Genomic DNA, 26,179 nt, shown 5'->3' on the forward strand with positions numbered 1-26,179 from the left:
TGTGTGTGATTATGAGTGTTGTTCATGATGGTCATTGAGTCAAGTTGTGTTTGCAGATCAAACCTTCTGTCTATGTCAAGGTTGTTCACACACCAGGCTGATGACTTGGCATTGAAGTCACTGCCTAGGATAGGGTTAGGGATGTTGGTAAATTGTTTGAGGTTAGGTGGCAGGGGTATACGGTGGCTGATTGGCCTCCATCTCTTGGGGTTGAGAGGTGGTCCCATGATGAAGATATTGCCACTCCAGGATCCTGAGTTCCACCAACTGCTTTATAGGTTGTAATATTTAATCTAAATTTTTTTTATGATTTTTACAGTTCTCCCCATTTTGCTAGTATCAGTTTTTCTATATATTCTATTATCTTTATACATTTTTCTTTTTGATTGTTGCTTATTAGATATGTGATGTTCCTATTTAACTGCTTTAGATGTTCTTTTTCTTGTTATTTGTTTATTATTACCTTTTATTATCATTATTATTATTATTCTATCTATATTTTTTTCTTTTTAAGCCTATCTCCTCAATATAGTGTTGAATTTTTTCTGTAGCCCCTAGAATATTTCTTTTTACTTGCCATCTCTTCAGGCTGTGTCAAAGAGACGGCAAATAAAAAGAAATATTCCAGGGTCTACAGAAAAATTCAAAACCTATATTGAGGGGAGTGGAAAATATGGGAAAGGAAATGGGTGGGAGTGATTTCTATGCCTTTTTCTTTTTGGCTACCCCCCCCATGTAAAGGGTAAAAAGCCTTTGGTATATGTATGTATAATGAAGAGATAGGATTTCTCAACGACTTCTCAATTTCTGCATGAGGAAACGGGGGGGGTCGCTTATTTAATGAAGCAGCCTTGTTGTGGATGTGCTATGTCTTGCGACACTGCTTCTGACCCAGGGCAGTTGGCGAAACGCAGAGATGACCCATCATCCAGGAGGAGCCAAGATAAGAGGGAGGAAGGGGGCTAGATGGGAGCAGAGTATGGAGATGGAATGGGTGGGAGTGGATTTTATGCCTTTGTGTTTTGGCTTTTTCCATTTTTCAGGGAATGGAGTGTATTTAGGGATGGAATGGGTGGGAATGATTTTGTGCCTTTTTCTTTTTGGCTACTTCCCTTGAAAGGGTGAAAAAGCCTTGGTATATGTATGTAAGTATGTGTTTTGGCTACCTCCCTTGTAAGGGGGAAAAGGCTTTTGGTATATGTATGTATGTATGTACTTGCATCTCAATAGTAGTTACTATTTTGTTCACTACTTTATCCATAGATCAGTATTAGTGTATTTCAAAGTGTTCCAACTCATGTTTTCTTGACAAGTCATAAAAAATGTTCCTTTGTACATACATTCTACTTTCTTTTCCTCTTGGAGTTAGGCCATAGAAAAAAAAAACACTCATGTCAGAGATATACTTGACAAGAATAGATGAGTCTTACTCTTTAGTTGCCTAGAAGAATACATCACCTGATGGAAGTTATGGCAGGAACAAGAGATGCAAAAGATTAGGTAAATTACCTCAACCCTATGAAAAGACTTGGATGTAACATACCAGATTGATAGCATATGTAGGTTAGATCAGTATAAGGGGAATGCCACAGGTCCAATGAAAACAATGTTCAAGTCTCAAGACATGGCAAATGAAGTAATCATCAAAGTCTTGGAAGCTAGTAGGTGATGAAAAGTTAAAAAAAAAAATATTTGAATTAGATAGGATATCAACAAAGAGGAACATGCAAAGATACAAAAGCTCTTAGCCAAAAATGATGGGATGGAAGATAAACAGCATTTTTTTTTTTTTTTTTTTTTTTTGGGGGGGGGGAGGGCAAGTTGACAAAGGGGGAGTGGGGGATGGGGGAGTGAGTGGGGGATGGGGGAGTGAGTGGGCAATGGGGGAGTGAGTGGGGGATGAGGGAGGATGTGTGAGAAATAAACTGATTTAATGTATATACCTTGCTGTGGATGTACTGTGTCTTGTGACACTGCTTATGATCCAGGGCAGTGGGCAACATGCAGGGATGGGAGTGGAGGTGGAGGTAGAATGTAGATTCAGAGAAGCGAGTAAATGCCTTGGGGGATTAAAAAATGTAATAACAAAACGACTTTTGGGAATGGATGCTAAGAGATATGGAGTGATTGTGCCAACAGCAATGTAAGAAGCAGAAACATGGAACATAAGAGAGGAAGAGAGGAGGAGTCTGAATGTGTTTGAGATGAGGTGCCTGAGAAGTATGATAGGGGTTACGAGGCTGGATAAAGTGAGAAATGAGGTGAGGAGGGGAGCAGGGGTGGAAAGGGAGTTGGGAGATAGGATTGATGAAAGAGTATTGGGATGGTTTGGACACATGGAAAGAATGAGTGAAGAAAGATTAGTAAAAGAGGTGTGGAAGGCAGAAGTGGAAGGGGTGAACATGAGGTGGGTGAACATGAGGTGGGCGAACAAGGATGAGATGGATGGGGTAAAAGGAGATTTGGGAAAGAGGGGAATGTCTATTGCAGAAGGGAGAAGACTAGGGGTGATATAGGGGTGATATAGAAGATAGGGGTGAATGGAGAATGATTGTGTATGGATGATGCTGTGATGCATGGAAGGGAGTGGGTGGGGATGGGGTGAGGGAGTATGTGTGAATGATATTTTGATGCAGCCTGAAGGGATTTCTCCGTCTTCTCTTTTTCAGCATGAGGGGATGGAGAGGGGGTGGGGGTCACCAAATAAATGAAGCAGCTTTGTTGTGGATGTGCTCTGTCTTGTGACACTGCTTCTGACTCAGGGCAGTGGGTGAGATGCAGGGATGATCCTTCATCCAGGAAGAGCCAAGATAAGAGGGAGGGAGGGGTGAATGGGAGTGGAGTATGTGGGGATGAAATGGGTTGGAGTGGATTTTATCCCTTTGTTTTTTGGCTACCTCCCTTGTAAGGGGGAAACAGCCATTGGTATATTTATGTAGGTAAATACACATACATGTATACTTACATATGTATACACCAAATGGCTTCTTCCCACTTATAAAGAAGGTAGTCACAATATTGATAATACATACATATACCAAGGCTTTTTCCCCCCTTACAAAGGAGGTAGCCAAAATGAAAAAGGCACAAAACCATTCCCACCCATTCCATCCCTAAATACACTCCACCCCCCTCCACCCTCCCTCTTATCTTAGCCCCTCCTGGGTGACAGGTCATCCCTGTAACTTGTCCACTGCCCTGGTTGAATGGGAATTTATCTATTTCTATACCAAGGGTTTTTTTTCTCTTATAAGGTAAGTGGCCAAGGCAAAAGGCATGCATCTAGTCCCATCCACTACCCTTTTCTCCCTCTCATCATACTACTCATAATAATAATACATACATATACCAAGGCTTTTATATGTATCATTATTATGAGTAGTATGATGAGAGGGAGAAAAGGGTAGTGGATAGGACTAGATGCATGCCTTTTGACTTGGCCACTTACCTTATACGGGAAAAAAAACCCTTGGTATATAAAAAATAGATCAATAATAATAATAATAATAATAATAATAATAATAATAATAATAATAATATTTTTACTATGATTTTTATTACTGCTGAGCACTACCCCTCCCCTCCCCAGTATTTATTATCACAATTCTTCTTTCCTCTAATTTTTAGCATTTCATTTAGATATCTTGTTTATGTCTGTCCATTTTTGTATCATACCAAGCATGAATTTCACCACCTCAAAAACAGTGCTTGTGGAACAGTTGAACCCCTAACCTTGGCTGGAAAGAAAAAATTATATATATACATATACCATCCATATTTCAAGCATTACTCACCCAGATATCTGCTTTAGTAGTGATGGGTTTATTTGTATACAGGTCAACCATTTCTGGTGCACGGTATGCCAGAGTAGTGTACTTGTTTATTTCCTCTTCTACACGTGCAACACCATCGGTCATTCCACAGAGAACACGCTGAGTGGCTGAGCCAAAGTCACACAGCACAAAACCACCATCACTACCAATTAAAATGTTTTCCACCTGTAAGACAATAAAAATATCTTGTGACAAAGGTCAAGGTGATGGTGGTTCGAACCCTGCCAACTGCAGGGTTGAACCAAGGGTATGGTTCATTAAATTTCACACTATAAAGTCCTCTGTAAGGGGCACTGTCCAAGCCTCCTGATAGGGGGCAGTTTGTGATGTAAAACCATATCATCATCATCATTATATATATATATATATATATACCGTATTTTCCGGCGTATAGTGCGCGACTTTTTTCCGTTGGAAGGGCCTAAAAATGGGGGGGTGCGCGTTATCCGGTGGTGCGCATTATCTACGGCCTACGATAAAAATTCTGCGGCTGTGTGTGTAATTTTTTTCACAACAACGTGACGATGTTGGCCGTCACAAAGTCGGGACGGCACACTTCTCCGTAACGTTCCGTGAGAACAAGAAGAACAGTCATGGTGACATGAAAGAATACGCCAGCATGGGCTATATAAATATTTGGTATAGGTAGGTATCTATCGAATCTTATTTTTCATGTTTAAATAGGCCTAAACACCATGAAACATGATCAATATTCATGATATTTGCCCATATTCACAGCATCCTAGTTTGAATTTTTATGTTGGCTTTGTTGCTTCACTTTAGGTACGGTACAAATTCCGTTGCGGCCGTTCATAAACTCGTGTCAAACACCTGACTACAACACCCTCTTTCGGGAGTTATATTAACTAAACGTCACCTCGATGAGAGACTGTCCTATTTCACCACTGTCATTGTAGGTTCAAAGCTAAAACGAAAGTCTGTAGTTTGTTTCAGTATTAAATAAAAAATGGTAAAGACAAATTATTTCCTCAAGATATAACATGAAAATTTTCTGTAAAATTCCCGAAATTTTTCTGTATATTTTACTTCCAATAAACTTTTTTTTAGATCATATTTCCTACAAACTATTTAAGCTACAAAGTAATAAGGGACCAACACACAACATGAGTCATATACCGGTACATGTAGTTCCGACTTTTTCTTAATTGTGTCCTGATTGATGCCTAAACTGACACTTAATTTAGTGACAAATCAACAGATTTCCCAGCGGTGGCTCTAGCCAATGAAAAATACTTCTCCATGTAACCTCATTCACATGATACTAAGTAATTAATCGCCGTTATTTTATTGGTTTATTTTTACTAACATTAATTATCGTAATCTATGCAAATATTTGGGATCCGTAAAACAGCACTGGTACCAACATCATGAACGTTGGCCGTTTTAGCTCACCCGGAATATGCGAGATCAGGATCGAGATTGACAGTTCTATTGCCAATCTAGCCTACACTAAACACCCTCTTGCGAGAGTTTGTTAAACTAAACGTCACTTCAGTAAAGACACTTATGAACCGAAACATAGTTGCTGCATGGCGATAAAAACTTGTACACGGTGATAAAAACTTGAACACGGTGATAAAAACTTGTAAGATGAATTATTCCCTCAGGATAGTAAATTAAAAATTTTCTGTAAAAATCCAAAATTTTTCATGTACATTTTGTATTCAATAAACTTTTCATGGCTCAAATTTCCCACAAAACAATGGAACAACGCAAGCAGGAGTCGCATACATGCAGTTCACGAGCTTTAGCCACCAGTGACTTTTCCTGGCATGCGCGTTATACGTCGGTGCGCGCTATCTGTGTACTGAGATAACGAAGTGCATGTGTGCGCATTATAACCCGATGCGCATTTTAAGCCGGAAAATACGGTATATATATATATATATATATATATATATATATATATATATATATATATATATATATATATATATATATATATATATATATATATATATATCTTTTCAACCACAAATAACTTTTAATTCCATGCCATCGCAGTCGAGACTGAGAGTAGCTCGAAGGAGGCATATGTTGGAAGTTGAAACGTGGTCGAACCGAGGACTCGAACTCAGTTCGCCCGTAACAAAGCGGCAGTGACTTTGCCCAATACACACATTCCAGAAACACTTACTTTGAGGTCCCTGTGAATGATAGGTGGATTTGCATGATGAAGGCGAGAGACAGCTTCACATACATCACAGAAAATCTTCAACACTTCTACCTCCTGCAATCCTGTAGTTAACCTGAAAATCACATATACATCTTTCACCAAGCAAATCAAAATAATTTCATATAAAATTTACTCCAAAGCTACTGAAAAACAAATACATAATTCTTACCAAAAAATAAATAAATAAAGAATTTGTATTTGTTCAAAATGACACACATCTTGGAGGTCAATCATTTAGTCTGTTGCCCTAGATCTCTCTTGCAAGAGAATCAGATCTCCCAGGTATCCAGTAAGTCACTAAATTATCCCATAATTCACTTGAGAAAGAAATATTATATTGTCTAGGAATGGTTAGCATGAGGTAGTGTAGAATGTTTTTGGTGACTTTTGTATGATGGTTGCATCTGGGGCAGTTTGTGTGTGGTTAGGCCTATTTTGTGTTGATATTGTTTTGGAACTGTATAGTGATCTGAACATCATCATACAAATGAGGTTCTTGCTTTTCCTGGGAGAGATTTTTCTTTGGAACTAACTGGCAAAAAAAGGAACTACTGCCAGACACGTCATGAAGGTAATTCCATGAAGTTAGTGCAAGAGGAAATAAAAAAAAAAAAAATATTTGAATAAGTAATTATATCAATGAAGAGAAACAAGCAAAGACACAAAAGCTCTTAGAGGAAGTCAAAGTCAAAAATGAAGTGAGGACAGAAGATTTATATTTTTATTCTATTTTATCTATTCATTTGTTTTATCATTTTTTTTTTTTTTTTTTTAGTTGTGAAACAGAATGAGGAAATTGTTTCTAAAAAAAAAAAGAGGAAGGCAGTATTGCAAAGGAAACACGACAAGGAAATTTAAACTAGTGATGCTAATGTTGATGGTTTGCTATCAGCCAGGCTGGAGATAAATAACTACTTTTGGATAAAAGAGCCTGATATTTTGCATTTTGTGGGGGGCCAAACTCACCCAAAAAAATTATCTACTGTTAGGGAACAATACATAACCTCCTTGAGAAGAGACAGAAGATGAAATGGGTGGAGTAATGTTTGTTGTGAGAAGTGACATAAATGTGGAAGAGGCAAATCTGGGAGAAATCATGGCTGAAGCAATCCATCTGAAAATTAGAACGAAAGGACAGAATAGAAGATACTTCATGGTGGCATGTTCCCCCCTCCTCCAAGACAAGAGTTTAGAATGAGGTTTAACCCCTTCAATATAGGCCACGTCACACATCTGGCAGCATTAGCTGCCAGACGTGCGATGTTGCATCATAATACTAGCATTATAAAAAATAAAGTCACTGCTCTATCGCTCGTTCTCTTTCACCCGTGAATTTTGATAACCATAGAAAATATAATGAAGCCAGTTTACAGAGTATGGGGGTCACACAGGTACGACTACAATAAATATAATCAAGACACCGATGTCGGCATCCTCGCGTACCCACTTGCTCCTCATGACACCTACGTAGGTGTCACCGTATGGAAGGGGTTAATACCACAAAATATTATTGGATACAGTTCTTCAAAAAAAATGTCCTTATTGATTTTAATTCCAGTGTGGTCAACTGGGAGGAATAGGATGCAAGTGGCAAAGCAGATTCCAGGGGAAATACCCTGTTAAATATAGCAATGAACAACAGTGAACAACACATTGACCCAGTGGGTAAAGGAAGTGCCCTGGGTAAGAGGAAATGACATTCCCACAAGATCAGATCTGCTATTAACAAAAGAGCCAGACATCATCTTGAAGTTCCTTTACTCCATAAATAAAACAAAAGCAATAAAACAATAAACAATAAAATAAAGCAATTCAACAAAAGCTTACAAACTAGAAACGACTATACAAGAATTCACAGGTAGGAAGAAAGCAATTTTGAAAGAGGTGTATTAGATAAATGCAAAGAACCAAAACTGTTTTACAGGTTTATAAATGGTAAATTGAGACAAAGGGAAGTAATCACCAAGTTAAAATGGGGCGGTGAGGTCTTTAAGACCCCAGCTCATATAGAAATAATAAAAGTTTTCAGTTAGTCTTCACAAAAGAAAGTATTCTTTTGGAGGAAAGTGAGGGAAGCAAAAATTCTGGTTTAGAAAATATATGGGGTGTGTTCGGGATAAATTTGACACTTTCAGAAAGGAAAGAAAAAATCATATCTTGGCCAAAAATAGATGTATTCTCAAAATTCAAAGTGCTTCTCTTAGAGGATCTTTTGCCAAATACAGCTCACTCAAAGATGCCGCCTTGAGCCTCCACCACAGCCTCCAGGCAGGACCTGAAACTGCAGTAAGCGGCCTTCCCGGTGTCCTTCAAGAGACACCTGAACACCAGTTTGATCCTGGCAATCAGCTTGTCCTTAGTGTTGCAGGTGGTACAATTGGTGTCTTTTTCAACTACACCCCACACATAATAGTCCATGGGGTTGCAATCAGGTGAGTTGGGGGCCCAGATGTTGAGACTGGTGAAGTCGTAGAAGTTTTCAGACAGCCACTTCTGGGTTTTCCTAGATGTGTTATACAGAGCTGAGTACTGCTGCCACACACATGGTTTTCCGACAGTCACCCTCTCTACCCAGCACTAGACAACAGTGGACAGCAACTCAGTATAGCCTTCTGAAGTGAGTCCGAGTCCCTCTTCAATGATGTGGGGTGGCATGAAGTGGCCTTCACTGGAAACACAACCAAAGACCACCACAGTTTGAGGGATCTTGGTCTTCATGAAGTGCAGGACTTCATGTGGACTGTACACTAGCCGCCTGTTGTTCTGCGTGTTGTGCAACTGGTTCTACCAGAAGTTCTTCTGAGAAAAACTAGAGCATCCCCGGCTTGACTAGGTCTTTAACCTTGTTGAGGAGTTTCTTGGCTTACATAAGGTGGATCTCTTGGGCCTTGGTGGTGAGAAGTTGGCCCTTTAGCCTCTTGTATGAGGAGTAATGAAGATCTTCATTCAGCACTTTCTTCATAGTTGCCACTTCGACACCTATCTCTCTCACCAAGGTCCACATTACCTTGCCTAGAAATTGCCACACTTTTTTTTTTTTTGCAGCTTCTTGATGAATTTCATTGTGCGGACACCTGCTATGATCCTCCTGCTAGCCACTGCTTCCAATATTCTGGTGCTTACCAGTCATCCATGCTCTCTAGCTCTCACACCCACCAATAGTACACAGATTCAGCTATCCGCTGCACTTTACCGCTATTAAATCCTTCAAATGGTTCTGAAATGACAGTAGATAAAAATTTATCAAATTTATTTCCAACACCCTGTAAATGTAATAGAGTAGGAAACCATCATCTGACCATGACTAGAAAATGCTTCAGTAGTATGACTGAATGCTCACTGGCTGAGTGGGCATGGAGGTTGTGGTGACAGCAATACAACCCTGCTGCATGTGAGTTGAATCAAGGGCATGGTTAATTAAATTCCACGTTACAAAGTCCTCTGTGAGGGGCACCATCCTAGCTTCCTGATAGCGGGAGTTCACAACATTAAACCAAGTCATTAGTATGGTCCCCCCACAGAGTGAAAGATATTAGCAAGATCGAGAGAATACAAAGGGCAGCAAACAAACTGGTCCCTAGCCTGGCAAATAAACCATACGAGGAAAGACTTAAAATGCTGGGTCTGCCAACTTTGAAAAATTAAAGAGAAAGAGATGATATGATTACAGTAGTCAGGTCAAGGTCACTAAAGGGGATAGATTACACTGACAGAAGAGATCTCATGATTAAGGGGGTACGCGACACCTGGAGGTCATTTTCTAAACTATTTAGAGTAAAGAGCTGAAAATTCTGAGGTAAATAGGTATCCATGTTGCCTACATTTTAGGTGAAACAGAATGTATGTACACATGTACATATGTACACATGTACGTATACCAGTAGTGACATTTAAAAGTGCACAGCACCATAATACGTGGACCAATTTGTTTTATATTTTGGCTATGATTAGTCAGTAGGCACACCTAGGGCCGGTCATTGAGTAATTGAACAATTTCCTTTATACTTTTGCATACAGGCATTTCAATTTTAATGTCCGGCAATAATCGTGAAAAATAATTTTTTTTTGGTCGTTTCCATTATTACTCCGAACTCTTTCATCCTATTCAAAATATTCGAACAATCGGCCCTAGCAGTTACTAAAAGTAATATTCCCTGTAAGTTTCATCTAAATCTGATGTATTTTAGATTTTTTATGATTAAAAAAAAAGTAAAAAAATATTGAACGGAGATATGGCAACTTGAAATATAGATATATCTGTACCTTGCTTATAGTTTCACCAATTTGACTGATTTTTTCATGGCTTAATTCTTATTATATAATGAGTAAGTACAGTAAAAATCATCAACATATTTTAATTATAAGTACTTTAAATACTGAAAAACTAAAGTATAAGTATATCACAGTAGTGACGACGCACAGACGACACCATCATATAATTTGCTTTTTTGCACCTTTGGCGGTTTCTTCATATGAAACCTCACTGCTGGGGGTCTTCAGGGTATCTAAATCATTGGAAAGAGGTTTATTTTCCAGCAGTGGGCGCCTTCTCTTTCCTCATCAGATTCCCCTCACCAATCTATGTTGGTAGGGCACCCCCTCCAGCATCATATGATGTCCCTTCTTCTCTCTTCTTCCTGTATAGCCTTGATCTTTTTCCTCTTGCTTTCTTCTTTGGATTTAATCTTCCTCTGAATTGTTTAGTCTAATGTTGTCCTTTACCTCTGTCACTGTCACAGAGGTGCAGGTGAAGGCGGTGGTGGAGTGAGAGGTGGTGAGGTCTTGGCTAGTCGTCTTTGACTGCTTGGCATCTTTAACTGCTGTTTTTTGTCATTGTGGATGTTCTTTTGTTCTTTTTGCTACCCATGATGACTGTACTAAAGAGTAATATGTACTAGCTAAAGTAATAGATTGCAATGAGAGCTCATGAGACATGCGCACTTTTCCTTTCAGAGCTAGCCGGTAACTGACGCTTAGCTTTGCTCAAAGTTGGCAAAACTTCTCCCTCCACCTTCCTCCCTTTCTCTCCACCATCGTACTGGCCATTGAAGCACTGGGCGAGCGTAAATTCAATCAAATTTCAATGTTATTCGATGCGCCTGAAGGTCCTAAATGGCACACCTCTGTCTAGTGTGGGTTGCTCCTTTAACTCTGTCCCTTTAAACCTCACCAAGACCTTTAAATTGCGCGCGGCTGGAAAATTATTTGTCGGGTTTTATTTCTAAATGGTATACGAACATTTTGAACACAGTTTTGAAAAATGCCATATCTTGACCAAATTCACCCCCCCCAGGTGTCGCGTACCCCTTTAACCCCTTCCATACGGTGCCACACACGTAGGCGTCATGGGGAGCGAGTGTATTCGCGAGGCTGCCATATCGGCGTCTTTATTATATTTATTGTAGTCGCCCCTCCATAATGACATTCTTTCTAATTCTTTTGTAATCGCATTTTCTATGGTTATCAAAATTCACGGGTGAAGAGAGAACGATCGATATAAGCGGTGACTATATTTTATGATGCGAGTATTATTACGACACGTCGTACGGCTGGCATTGGCTGCTGCCACCGAGATCTAAGTCCATGACGCCTACGTGTGCGGCACCGTATGGAAGGGGTTAAGGATGAAAGAGCTTGAAGAGGTCATGATAACAATTTAAGAAAGACCATATGTCTAAAGGATGTAAAGATATAGTTTTACATATTGGATAAATACTTGATATAGCTTTTAACATAATATAGCTAAGTTCAAACAGTAGCTTAAAAAGAAAGAAAAAAAAGCACACACAGGTGACTTCATACAGGCCTTTAAGATTCTAAAAGGAATGGACGTCAAAAGTGACAAATTTTCATAATGAATGAGAATCAGACAAGAAATAATGGTCTCAAACTGTCAGGAGATAGATTTAATTTGGAAGTGGATAGAAACAACGTTGCCAACTGTGTCGTTAATGAATGGAATAAACTTCTGCAGAGGCAGTGCAATGTAGTTCAGTTTGAAGCCCTAAGATTCGTTTAGATAAACAACTAAAGATGCTGTAATGCCTGCCATTTATTCTATATTATTTGTTATTGTCTTTTTGTTTATTGTTATTTATTTGATTATTATTTATTATTATTTATCTGTTCATTTATCATTTACTATTTACCTGTTTGTTTATTATTTAACTTTACCTATTGATGGAGTGGTTGGGAAATGTGGAGTTCCAGGAAAGAATCGTAGTGGAGAGTTGATGGTGGAAATGTGTCTAGAAAGAGAGTTGATGATAGCAAATACAGTGTTTCGGAAGAAAGTCAAGCATAAGTACACATGGGAGAGGGTGGTGGAGGGAAGGGTGGTAGATAGAGCGTTTATGGATTATGTAGTGGTAAATAGGACTATGATAGGAAGAGTTAAGGATGTACATGTGCTAAGGGGAGAGGGTGGGGGAATATCAGATCATTTTTTGGTGGAAGGTAAGTTGAGAGTGGAGGATAGATGGAGAAAGAGGAAAGGGACAAAAGGTAGGGAGGTGCTTAGAGTGAACTCTTTAAATGAAAAGGAGGAGTACAAGAAGAACCTGAAGGAGGAGTGGGAGAGAGTGAAGGATAGAGTAGAGCTAGGTGTGGAGGAGGAATGGGGATGGTTCAAGGAGAGAGTCACAAAGTGTGCAAAGATGGTGTGTGGAACAAGAAGGGCAGGAGGAAATAGAAGGAAGGGTAGTGAATGGTGGGATGAGGAAGTGAAGGAGGTTGTAGAAGAGAAGAAGCGAGCTTTCACAGATTGGTTACAAAATAGGACGAGGGAGTCATATGAGAGGTACAAAGAAAAGAAGAGAGAAATAAAGCAAAAGGTAAAGGAGGCACAGAGGAGAGCAGATGTGAAGTGGGGTAAGAGTATGACAGAAAATTTGGAAAGTAATAAAAAGATGTTTTGGAAAGATTAAGAGAGGAAGAGGAGGCGAATCAAGTAGAGAAGAAAAGGTAAAAGGTGCAGATGGAGAGATGATAATGGAAGAGAAGGCAGTAAGGGGAAGATGGGCAGAATATTTTAGGGAGTTGCTAAATGTGAAGGAGGATAGGGAGGGAAAGATAGTTGCAGTGGGAAATGCTAAGAAAATGACCATGATGAGTGAGGAAAATGGAGGAGAAATAAGGAAGGATGAAGTAAAGGCAGTTGTTAAGATGATGAAAGCAGGTAAGGCACCTGGTCTGGATGGATGCCATGCAGAATGTCTAAAAAAAGGAGGTACAGTGATGGTGGACTGGCTGGTGAGGTTATTTAATGTTTGCTGGAGAGAGGGTAGAGTGCCGGAGGACTGGAGGAGTGCCTGTATAGTTCCACTTTACAAGGGAAAAGGGGACAAGTGTGAATGTAGTAATTTCAGAGGGATTAGCTTGTTAACCACTTCCATACGGTGACGCCTACGTAGGCGGCATGAGGAGCAAGTGGGTACGCGATGATGCCGACGTCGGCATCTTGATTATATTTATTGTAGTCGTACCTACGTAACTTCCATTCTCTCTAAACTGGCTTCATCATATTTTCTATGGTTATCAAAATTCACGGGTGAAAGAGAACGAACGATTGAGCACTGACTTTATTTTTTATAATGCGATTATTATGACGCAACATCGCACATCGGGCAGCTAATGCTGCCAGACGTGCGATGTGCCCCGGAGTGAAGAGGTTAAATGTAGTTGGGAAGGCTTATGGGAGGATCTTGATTGAGAGAATTAGGAGAGGAACAGAGGGAGTAAGTGGTGAGGAACTGTGTGGATTTAGGACAGGTAGAGGTTGTGTAGATCAGATCTTTGTGGTAAGACAAGTATGTGAGAAAGCTATAGGAAAGGGGAAGGATGTTTTCTGGGCTTTTATGGATCTGGAAAAGGCTTACGATAGGGTAGACAGAAAGGCACTGTGGGAGGTTATGCAGATATATGGGATAGGAGGAAAGCTTCTAGGAGTAGTCAAGAGTTTTTATGAGAGTAGTAGAGCTTGTGTCAGGATTAGAAATGGAGAGAGTGAGTGGTTCGAGGTAAAGGTGGGACTTCGTCAAGGATGCGTTATGTCGCCCTGGCTGTTCAACTTATACATGGATGGGGTAGTGCGAGAGGTAAATGCAAGGGTAGTGGGTCAGGGATTGGAGATACATACATACATATACCAAGGCTTTTTCCCCCTTACTAGGGAGGTAGCCAAAAAGGAAAAGGCATAAAATCATTCCCACCCATTTCATCCCTGAAAACACTCCACACCCCTCCACCCTCCCTCCCATCTTAGCACCTCCTGGATGACGGGTCATCCCTGCACCTTGTCCATTGCCTTGGGTCAGAAGCAGTGTCGCAAGACACAGCACATCCACAGCAAGGCCGCTTCATTAAATCGGCGACCCCCCCTCTCCGTCCCCCCATATAAAGGAGAGGACGGGGAGAAATCCCTTCGGGCTGCGTCAAATTTTGCTCACATACACTACCTCATCCCCCATCCCCCCATCCATTCCACCTCATGCATCACAACATCTACCATATACAACCATTCTCCATTCACCCTTCTTCTGTCCTCTCCCGTCCTTCCTCAACAGACATTCCCCTCTTCCCCAAAGCCCCCTTCACCCCATCCATCCATCTCATCCTAGGACGTCCCCTCATGTTCACTCCCTCCACATCTGCCTTCCATACCTCTTTCACTAGTCTTTCTTGGATTGGAGATGGTTAAAGAAAATGGAGAAAAGTGGGAGGTGAGCCAGCTGTTGTTTGCGGACGACACTGCGCTTATGGCAGGATCGGAGGAGGGATTGAGGAAATTGGTGACAGAGTTTGGGAGAGTATGTGATAGAAGAAAGCTTAAGATGTGGGTAAAAGTAAGGTGATGAGATGTACAAGGAGTGAAAGTGGCAGTAGACTGGAAGTGAGTATTAAGGGAGAGCGACTGGAGGAAGTGGATAGTTTTAGATACTTGGGTGCAAATGTGGCAGGAAAAGGTGGAGTGAAGGTGGAGGTAGAATGTAGATTGAGAGAAGCGAGTAAATGCCTTGGTGGATTGAAGAGTGTAATGAGGAATAGACATTTGGGAATGGATGCTAAGAGGAGACTATATGAAGGAGTGATTGTGCCAACAGCACTGTATGGGGCAGAAACTTGGAACATAAGAGAGGAATAGAGAAGGAGTTTGAATATGTTTGAGATGAGGTGTCTGAGAAGTATGATGGGGGTTACTAGGCTAGATAGAGTGAGAAATGAGGAGGTGAGGAGAAGAACGAGGGTGGAAAGGGAGTTGGGAGATAGGGTTGATGAAAGAGTATTAGGATGGTTTGGACACATGGAAAGAATGAGTGAAGAAAGACTAGTAAAAGAGGTATGGAAGGCAGATGTGGAGGGAGTGAACATGAGGGGACATCCTAGAATGAGGTGGATGGATGAGGTGAAGGGGGCTTTGGGGAAGAGGGGAGTGTCTGTTGAGGAAGGACGGGAGAGAACAGAAGACAGGGGTGAATGGAGAATGGTTGTATATGGATGATGTTGTCATGAGATGGAATGGGTGGGGGGATGGGGGGTGAAGTAGTATGTGTGAGCAAAATTTGACGCAGCCCGAAGGGATTTCTCCCCTGTCTTCTCCTTTTATGCATGTGGGGACGGAGAGGGGTGGTTGCCGATTTAATGAAGCGGCCTTGCTGTGGATGTGCTGTGTCTTGCGACACTGCTTCTGACCCAGGGCAGTGGACAAGGTGCAGGGATGACCCGTCATCCAGGAGGTGCTAAGAGGGAGGGTGGAGGGGTGTGGAGTGTATTCAGGGATGGAACAGGTGGGAATGATCTTATGCTTTTTCCTTTTTGGTTACCTCCCTTGTAAGGGGGAAAAAGCCTTGGTATATGTACCTATTTATTTTATATGAGCAAAGAAAGACTAGTAAAAGAGGTGTGGAAGGCAGAGGTGGAAAGGGCAAATATGAGAGGTCGACCTAGGATGAGATGGATGGATGGGATAAAAGAGGCTTTGGGAAAGAGGGGAATGTCTGCTGAGAAAGGACAGGAGAGGACAGAAGACAGGGGTGGAGAATGGTTGTATATGGATGATGCTGTGATGCATGAGGTGGAGTGAGTGGGGGATGGGGGTGAGGGAGTATGTGTGAGAAATAATCTGACACAGCCCAAAGGGATTTCTCCCGGTCTTATCCTTTTCTGCATGAGGGGACAGAGAGGGGGGGTTCACCAATTTAATGAAGTGGCCTTGCTGTGGATGTGCTGTGTCTTGCAATACTGCTTCTGACCCAGGTCAGTGGGCAAGATGCAGGGATGACCCATCATCCAGAGGTGCCAAGATAAGAGGGAGGGAAGAGGGTGGAGGGGAGTGGAGTATGATAGGAATGGAATGGGTGGGAGTGGTTTTTATCCCTTTGTTTTTTGGTCATCTCTCTTATATGGGGGAAGAAAGCCTTTGGTGTGTGTGTATATATATATATATAAATATATTTATATATAATATATATATGTATATATATATTTAAACATATGTATATATATAAATATATATATATATATATATATATATACTATATAAATATATATATATATATATATACATACATATATATATATATATATATAATGTATTTATATTATTATTTTTATCTATCATTATCATAATTTTTGCATCCAACTTAGTTATGGACCAAAATGTCTCCTGTTGGCATGCTCCTCCTTTGTAATCCTTTGTACATACATACATATACCAAGGCTTTTTCCCCCTTACAAGGGGGGTAGCCAAAAAGAAAAAGGCATAAAATCATTCCCACCCATTCCATCCCTGAATACACTCCACACCCCTCCACCCTCCCTCTTATCTTAGCACCTCCTAGATGACGGGTCATCCCTGCACCTTGTCCACTGCCCTGGGTCAGAAGCAGTGTCGCAAGACACAGCACATCCACAGCAAGGCCGCTTCATTAAATCGGCGACCCCCCCCCCTCTCCGTCCCCCCATTGCATAAAATGAGAGGACGGGGAGAAATCCCTTCGGGCTGCGTAAATTAATTAAAATCTAAATATGATATTTGTAAATCAAGGATATAGATTAGGTTGACACTGTAAATGAATTTGATAAGCATAATAAAATTGGAGAGGACTCAACCAAATGACTGTTGCTCCTTTCCTGTACACTACAATTAGGTAAACACACACACACACAAACACACACACATTGACATATGAGCAAAGATTGTCTAAACTGAAACTACCAACCCTGGAACAAAGAAGATAAAGAGGTGATCTGTTGGCCATTTACAGAATTATGAAAGGCATGAAAGTCCTTCTTAGAGAAGACCTATTAAATTGGGATAGAAGAAAAACAAGGAGACATGAAAAGAAACTCGAAAAGGACTTTTATATAAGAGATCTGGAGGAGGAGGAGGAGGAGGAGGAGGAGGAGGAGGAGGAGGAGGAGGAGGAGGAGGAGAAGAAGAAGACGAAGAAGAAGGCAAAGAAGAAGAAGAAGAAAAAAAAAAAAGCTTTCCACACAGTGGTGGATGTCTGGAACACATCAGACGAAACGAGAATGTGTGCAAACACCATACATGAATTTAACAAACTAGATGTTGCGGGATACAAAGACAGGTCACAACGAGCATAGCTCCCCTTCCCGTATAATACAACTTGGTAAACAAACATACAAACACACACACACACTTCAACGAACGGACGGCTTAGAGGATGTTCTGAAGAAAAAGTGAAATTTCGTGGATCCCGAAGCAAAGGAAGTACCTATTGTATTTACAGGGTGGGGGAGAAATTGCTCGTGGTGTAGGGGAAAGTGAGGAAAAATGAGAAGGGGAGGGATTACTGAGGGAAATGGAAGGAAATGAGGAAGGTGAGGACTTGGCCCAGGCAGGCAGACGCCATCTAAACAAAAGAGGTCCGGACCAATTTAGGGACGACGAAATGTCTAACAAAAATGTAAAGATCAGAAGTATAGATAAGAGCAATACAGTAGGTGATGAGAATATTTTCCAGGGATTTAAAGAGGGTGGGGGGGACACAAACCCCCCCCAATTAACAAGACTAGAAGAGAAGCTCGATAAGATGATCGAGCACTGGGAACTTAGGTTCGGTCATGTTAACAACATTGTGCAGAGGGTTGAAAAATTGGAAGAACTAGAGAAGGCGAGCAAAAACATAACTAAAGAAATTGAAGAATTAAAAAAAAACAGTTAAAAGAAGTAAAAGAGGAGAATAAAGTCTTAAAGGAGAATAATAAGGACAACAAGGAGGGTTGGAAAAAAATTCAAGAAAACAGTAAAGTTGCATTTACTGACATAATCAAACAGCAAATAAAAGAACAAACTGAAGACTCAGTTACTAAAGTGATGAGACAGAAGGAGAATATAGTAAGAGACTTAGCAGATAGAAAGAAATGTATAATTATATTAGGAATGGAAGAGAAACATAACCCAGATAGAACCACAAGAACCAAAGAGGAAAATGAAAAAGAAAGAAATTTACTAGAATTAGTTCAGGAAGATGAGCCAGAAATAGTTAAACAAATTGAAGAGAAATTCAGGCCTGGGAAATATAGTACAGACAAGACCAGACCAATTAAGATTAAATTCAGGTCACAAACGACGGCAGAGAATATCTTAACCAAAACAGGGAAACTAGCAACAAGTGAACAATATAAAAAGGTATGGATAAAAAGGGAAATGAATATAGAGGAAAGAGAGGAAATAAGGAATAGACATGAAGCTAAGAAAAAAAACGAGACCAGAACGGAGACAGAAAAACAAGAATTCTACTGGAGAGTAGTGAATATGAAATTGAAGAAATGGAGCATAAAAGAGATAAACACAAAAGAAACAGAGAATACAATGGAAATAACAGAAAGTTAAGAGTATCCTACACAAATATAGATGGATTAATAACAGGACTGAATGAACTGAACAAATATCTGAAAGAAAAAGATCCGGACATAATGGGAATTGTTGAGACAAAATTAAAAGGCCCACTACCACCCAACAGCATAGGACACAATGCATATAATTATTGGATTAGAAACAGAAAGATAAAACAAGGGGGTGGAGTTATGTTCCTGACTAAGAAGGATATAAACGTGAAGAGAGTCACATATGGGAAGAATAGAGTAGAGATGATTATGATAGAAGTAGAAGATAGAGATAAGAAGAGCAGAAAGTTTGTAATAAACTACGTGCCCCCAAAAACAGCCTCATGGGAAGAGAATGAACATAAAAGCATGTTAGAAGACACAAGAATAACACTAAACGAGATAATGGAAGATGGAGGAAGAATAGTTATGATGGGCAACTATAATTGCAAAGAAATATGCTGGGAAGAGATGACCGTAAAGGGTGGAGAAGACTCATGGGGAAGTGTTCTACTTGAGATGATTATTGACCACACAATGACACAATGGATCCAAGAGAACACTAGGTATAGAAATGAAGAACCATCGAGACTAGACCTAATAATCACATCAGAACCTAAAATAGTGGAAAAGATAGAATACCAGGCACCAATAAGCAAGAGTGACCACATATTGATAGAACTAGAGCTAAATGAGAAAAAATACATGAAAAGATGTGAACAATATAGAAAAGGAAGATTGATGTATGAAAAAACAAATTTTGATAAAATAAGAGAATTTTTCAAAATGAAAACTGGGAAAGAATACACAAAGATACAACAGTAGAAGAGAAATGGAATATTTTGACAAAAATCTATAAAAAAGTAGAAAAGTATGTCCCAAGACAAAAACAAGAAAAAGAATATGTAAAATGCTGGTACAACAAAAGTTGTAGGGAGATAAAAGACAAAAGAGACAAAGCTTGGACCAAATGGAAGAAAAACAAATGACCAGAAAAATGGAATATATATACTTGTTATAGAAATGAATATGTACAAGCGTGCAGAGGAAAAGAGAAAATATGAAAAAGATGTCATAGAAAAATGTAAAGATCAACCAAAACTATTCAACAGATTTGTAAACAACAAATTGAAAAACAAACAAGATTTGGAGAAATTAAGACAAGGAGGAATTGAATACACAGAGGAAATTGAAATGGCAGAAATTATGAACAAACATTTTAAATCAGTGTTTACAAGGGAGAACATACAACCGGAAGAGATAGAATGTAAAGAGAAAGTCCCCCCTATGAAAGAAATAGAAGTAACAAAGAATGAAATATTGACACACTTGAGTAATCTTGATGTCAGAAAATCACATGGACCAGATGAAATAGCAAACTGGATTTTGAAAGAATGCAGGAATGAACTGACAGACATAATACATAGCAAAATAAACAGTTCCTTGAAAGAAGGTAAGTTCCAGAAGATTGGAAAAAAGCAAATATAGTACCTATATATAAAGGAGGAAATAAAGAAGACCCTAACAACTATAGGCCAGTCTCTCTAACAAGTACAATAGCAAAAATTTGTGAAAGAATTGTCAAAAATAGATGGGTAAACTATTTAGAAAAAAACAACGTGCTCAATCCAAGGCAATTTGGATTCAGACAAGGACGATCATGCGTCACCAATTTAATATGTTTCTATTCAAGACTAATAGATATAATACAAGAAAGAGATGGATGGGCTGATTGTGCATTTCTAGACCTAAATAAAGCTTTTGACAAAGTACCACATAAAAAGTTGCTTAAGAAATTAGAAACTGGAGGAATACAGGGCAAACTGCTAAATTGGATGGAAGACTTTTTGCAAGAAAGAAAAATGAGAGTAGTGATAAGAGATCAACACTCAAAATGGGATGAAGTAATAAGCGGTGTTCCACAAGGAACAGTTCTGGCCCCAATAATGTTTGCTATATGTATTAATGATATGGATGAAGGAATTGAAAGCTATATGAGCTTTTTTGCAGATGATGCAAAACTATTGAAAAAAGTGAACACGGAAGAAGATTGTGAATCACTACAAAGAGATCTAAATAAAGTACAGGAATGGAGTAAGAAGTGGGAGATGGAGTTCAATACAAAAAAGTGTAGTATAATGGAATTTGGAAAAAGTAAAAACAGAATAACAGGATCATATAAATTGGGAGAAGAAGGAATAAAAAAAAGTAGAAAATGAGAAGGACCTGGGAGTCATTGTTATGAATAATATGTCACCTGAAAAACATATAAATAAGATTTTCGGAGAAACCTATAATTTAATAAGAACAATCAAAGTGGCATTTACATACCTGGATGAAGAAATGGTGAAGAAAATTCTAATCACTCTGATAAGACCAAGATTGGAATATGCAGCAACGATATGGTCACCATGTGCAAAAAAATGCATAAAAAAACTTGAAAGAATACAAAGAGCAATTACAAAATTGGCACCAACACTATCAAAACTATCATATGAAGAGAGACTAGAAAAACTTGAACTACAGACACTAGAGCAAAGAAGAGAGGAGATTTGATAGCTATTTACAGAATCATGAAAGGTATAGAAATTACTGACAGAGAGAATCTGATAAAATGGGATGACAGAAATACAAGAGGACATGGAAAGAAAATAAAAAAAAAGACAGCTATAGAAGAGATGTGAAAAAGAACAGCTTTCCTCACAGAGTAATAGACAGTTGGAACAAGTTAGATGAGAAAGTGGTGTGTGCAAAAACAATACATGAATTTAAAAATAGTTTAGATAAAAAGAGATACGAAAACGGGACACCACGAGCATAGCTCCCCTTCCCGTAAAATACAACTAGGTAAATACACACTCCAAGATATAGAAACCGGGCACCACGAGCATAGCTCCCCTTCCTGTAAGATACAACTAGGTAAATACACACACACATGAATCACAATGGCAAAAGCCGACAAGACTGTGAGAATAAACACCTTGTGAGATCGAAACCTTTATTGGTACTACGTTTCGCTTGAAAAAGCTGTAACAAGCGAAACGTAGTACCAATAAAGGTTTCGATCTCACAAGGTGTTTATTCTCACACACACACACATACTGGACATCAACACAATACATCAAATTTTTGTGGTAAAGCAGGTACATGAGAAAGCTTTAGCAAAAGGTAAAGACACATTTTGGGACTATATGAATTTGAAAAAGGCTTATGACAGAAAGACACTGTGGGAGGTTTTGCAGATATATGGGACTAGGGACAAGCTGTTAGTGGCAGCCAAGAGTTTTTACAAGAGTAGTAGAGCCTCTGTTATAATTGGAAATGGAGAGAGTGAGTAGTTTGAGGTACAAGTGGGGCTGCATAGGGGCTGTGTCATGTCACCATGGCTGTTCAATGTGTATATGGATGTGGCAGTGCGAGAGGTAAATATGAATGTAATGGGCAGGGGACTGGAGATGGTTAAAGAAAATGGAGAAAACTGGAAGGTGAGCCAGTTGTTGTTTACTGAAAACACTGCACTTCTGGCAGGGTCAGAGTGGGGATTAAATAAGTTAGTGACAGATTTTGGGAAGGTATGCAACAGGAGAAAGTTGAAGGTAATGTGGGTAAAAGTTAGGTGATGAGATGTACATAGGGAGAAGATGGCAGCAAGTTGGAAGTCTTAACCCCTTCCATACGGTGCCGCACACGTAGGCGTCATGGACTTAGATCACGGTGGCAGCAACCAATGCCAGCCGTACGACGTGTCGTAATAATACTCGCATCATAAAATATAGTCACCGCTTATATCGATCGTTCTCTCTTCACCCGTGAATTTTGATAACCATAAAAAATGCGATTACAAAAGAATTAGAAAGAATGTCATTATGGAGGGGCGACTACAAAAAATATAATCAAGACGCCGATATGGCAGCCTCGCGAATACACTCGCTCCCCATGACGCCTACGTGTGCGGCACCGTATGGAAGGGGTTAAAAGGAAAGAAACTGCCTGAAGTGAAAAGGGTGGGAGTGGTCACATGCCTTCTGACTTCTCTTATAAGGAGAAAGAAGCCCTTGGTGTATATATATATTTATATATACAAATACCACATTTAGGGTATTGGCTGCATGTTATTGTGGGGTTAAAAGCTGCACATTCGGATGCAGCTGATACTTTAGGGTCTATGTGGGGAACCTCTATGGACCAGAGACACACATTTTGTCTGTGATAGAGTAATTCTCTATCAATAGAGAAATGATTATACTTTATTATACTGTGACTATCCCTCTGTTATGCTGTCCCCCTACTCTTACTGTCCTGTAACACTTCTCTGAATATTTATTTCCTTTTTCACTGAACCCTGTGGTAGGAGAGAGAATACTGCCACCAAGTGTTTCAACTTGAGTCGTAAAAGGCGACAAAAAAATGGATGGGGGTAGAACTAGGCATCCTACTCTCTGCAGCCCAAAAAATGCAAAGGCATAAGAGGGTCTGGGAGTTTTCCATCCAGAACCCTAAGGTTTGGGTCTTTTAATGTGCATGGATGTGGTACAGATTACAGTAAAAGGAAAGAGATAGGCAGTATATTTGTGAGAGGAAAGATGGATGTGTTGGTATTGAGTGAAACTAAGTTAAAAGGGAGGGGTGAGTTTGAGTTTGGGAGTGTGTCAGGAGTGAAGAGAGGATGAGGGAGAGAAAGGGTGGCTATACTAATAAGTGATGAGATAGGTAAACACATGGTGGAGTGTAAGGAGGTTTGAAGGTTAATGTGGGTAAGGTGAAACTGGGAAGGGAGATGTGGATTTTTGCAAGTGCATATGGACCTGGTAATGAGAAGAGTGTAGAGGAGAGGGAGGCTTTTTGGATAGACTTAAACGAGTGCATAGAGGGTTGAGGGAGAAATGTTAATGTAGTGGTATTGGGAGATCTCAATGATTGGGTAGATGAACCAATAAAAGGAGTGGTTGGGAAATGTGGAGTTCCAGGGAAAAAATTGTAGTGGAGAGATGATGATAATGTGTTTAGAGAGTTGATAATAGCAAATACAGTGTTTAGGGGAAGAGAATCAAGCATAAGTACACATGGAAGAGGGTGGTGGATGGATGGGTGGAAGATAGGGCTTTAATGGACTATATAGTGGTAACCAAGAGAAGAGTAGGAAGAGTTTTGGATGTATATGTTCTAAGGGGAGAGAGTGGGGGAATATCAGATTATTTCTTGGTGGAAGGTAAGTTGAGAGTGGTGGATAAATGGAGAAAGAGGAATAAGAAAGAAGGTAGGGAGGTGCTAAGAGTAAATTACTTGTATGAGAAAGTAAAGGAGAAATAGTAAAAGAAGCTGAGAGAAGAGTAGGAGGGAGCGAAGGATAGAGTAGCACAAGGAGCGGAGGAGGAATGGGGATGTTTCAAGGAGGGAGTCACAAGGTGTGCAAAGATGGTGTATGGAACAAGGAGGATGGGAGGAAATAGAAGGGTGGTGAGTGGTGGGATGATGAAGCACAGAAGGTTGTTGAAGAGAAGAAATGAGCATTCTCAGATTGTTTAAAAAATAGGATGAGTCATATGAGAGGTACAAAGAAAAGAGAAGGGAAGCAAAGTACATGATATAGGAGGCAAAGAGGAGAGATGTGAAATGGGGTAAGAGTATTACAGAAAATTTTGAAAGTAATAAAAAGATGTTTTGGAAGGATATTAAAAGAGGAAGAGGAGGTCAATCAAGTAGAGAAGAAAAGGTGAAAAGTGCAGATGGAGTGATAATGGAAGAGAAAGCAGTAAGAGGATGATGGACAGAGTATCTTAGAGAGTTGTTAAATGTGAAGGTGGATGGGGAGGGAAAGGTAGTTGCAGTGGGAAGCACTGAGAAAATGACAGTGGTGAATGAGGAAAATGGAGGAGAAATAAGGAAAGATGAGGTGAAAGCAGTTATTAAAATGATGAGACGATGTAAGGCACCTGGGTTAGATGGGTGTCATGCAGTGTCTAAAAAAGAGAGGTACAATGGTGGACTGGATGGTCAGGTTGTTTAACCTCTTCCCTACGGTGCCGCATACGTAGGCGGCATGAGGAGCAAGTGGATATGCGAGGCTGCCATATCGGCATCTTGATTATATTTATTGTAGTTACCCTGCGTAATGACATACTCTCTAAACTGTCATCACATTTTTTATGGTTATCAAAATTCACGGGTGAAAGAGAGAACGATCAATATAAGAGGTGACTATATTTTATGATGCGAGTATTATTACGACACATCGTATGTCTGGCAGATAATGCTGCCCGCGAGATTTTGGCCCGGAGTGAAGAGGTTAATGTTTGTCTAAAAGAGGGTAAAGTGCTGGAGGACTGGAGGAGTGCCTATATAGTTTCACTTTACAAGGAAAATGGAGACAAGTGAGAATGTAGTAGTTTCTGAGGGATCAGTTTGTTGAGTGTAGTTGGGAAGGCTTATGGGAAGTTTCTGACTGAGAGGATTAGGAGAGGAACAGAGGGAGTAATTGGTGATGGACAGTGTGGGTTTAGGCAAGGTAGGGGTTGTATAGATCAGATTTTTGTGGTAAGGCAGATATGTGAGAAAGCTTTAGGAAAAGGTAAGGATGTTTTTTGGGCTTTTATGGATTTCAAAAAAGCTTATGACAGGGTAGACAGGAACTGTGGTAGGTATTGCAGATATAAGTGATAGGAAGTAATCTGTTAAGAGCAGTCAAAAGTTTTTTTTTTATGAGAGTAGTAGATAGCCAAGTCAAAAAGCACATACCTACTCCCACCCACCCATTCCACTTCCCTCCACCACCCTTTCCTCCCTCTCATCTTAGTTCCTCATGGATGATGGTCATCCCTGTATCCCACCCACTGCCCTGGGTCAGAAGCAATGTATCAAAACACAGTACATCCACACCAAGGCTATTTCTTTTAACTGGCAACACTTCCCCCTCCATATATATATATACATTGGTGTGTGTGTGTTTACTTGCAAAATATACCATGCCATTCTGTATCTAGAATTTCTGAGATCCTATCACTGAAAATCTGAGAGCACAATGAAATTAACAAATCTGGTTGTGAATAAAACAGACCTATGTTATAGTGTTGTATACTAATAAATACTATTAATACTTGTATATATTCCAAATAATTTTAATTCTATCAATGCACATATATAGTAATAAACACAACCCACCTGTCATTCATGAGGTGTAATAAATGCTTCTTGCAATACGTCATAAGTAGCAGCACCTCGTATACACCTCCACCAGTGTGAGTGACACTTGAGTCCACATAACCAACAACAGTGCGTGGCCCAGTTAGCATCTTCTGTA

At 39.8% G+C, this 26,179-nt stretch overlaps 1 protein-coding gene across 8 annotated transcripts in view; it reads right to left on the reverse strand.

Moving 5' to 3' along the window:
• Positions 1-26,179, reverse strand: part of Nak (Numb-associated kinase) — a 264,091-nt gene that overhangs the window by 202,693 nt on the left and 35,219 nt on the right. For all 8 annotated transcript variants that reach the window (XM_076183446.1, XM_076183436.1, XM_076183397.1 and 5 more), the window contains exons 3-5: positions 26,041-26,174; positions 5,992-6,103; positions 3,795-3,998 (exon numbers count right to left, since the gene is read on the reverse strand). In XM_076183446.1, coding sequence (XP_076039561.1) covers positions 3,795-3,998; positions 5,992-6,103; positions 26,041-26,174 — 450 coding nt within the window. The remainder of the gene's footprint in view (positions 1-3,794; positions 3,999-5,991; positions 6,104-26,040; positions 26,175-26,179) is intronic.

The sequence above is a fragment of the Oratosquilla oratoria genome, chromosome 1 (genome assembly GCF_046742065.1).
Source record: "Oratosquilla oratoria isolate Oo_2021 chromosome 1, ASM4674206v1, whole genome shotgun sequence".
Lineage (NCBI taxonomy): Eukaryota > Metazoa > Arthropoda > Malacostraca > Stomatopoda > Squillidae > Oratosquilla > Oratosquilla oratoria.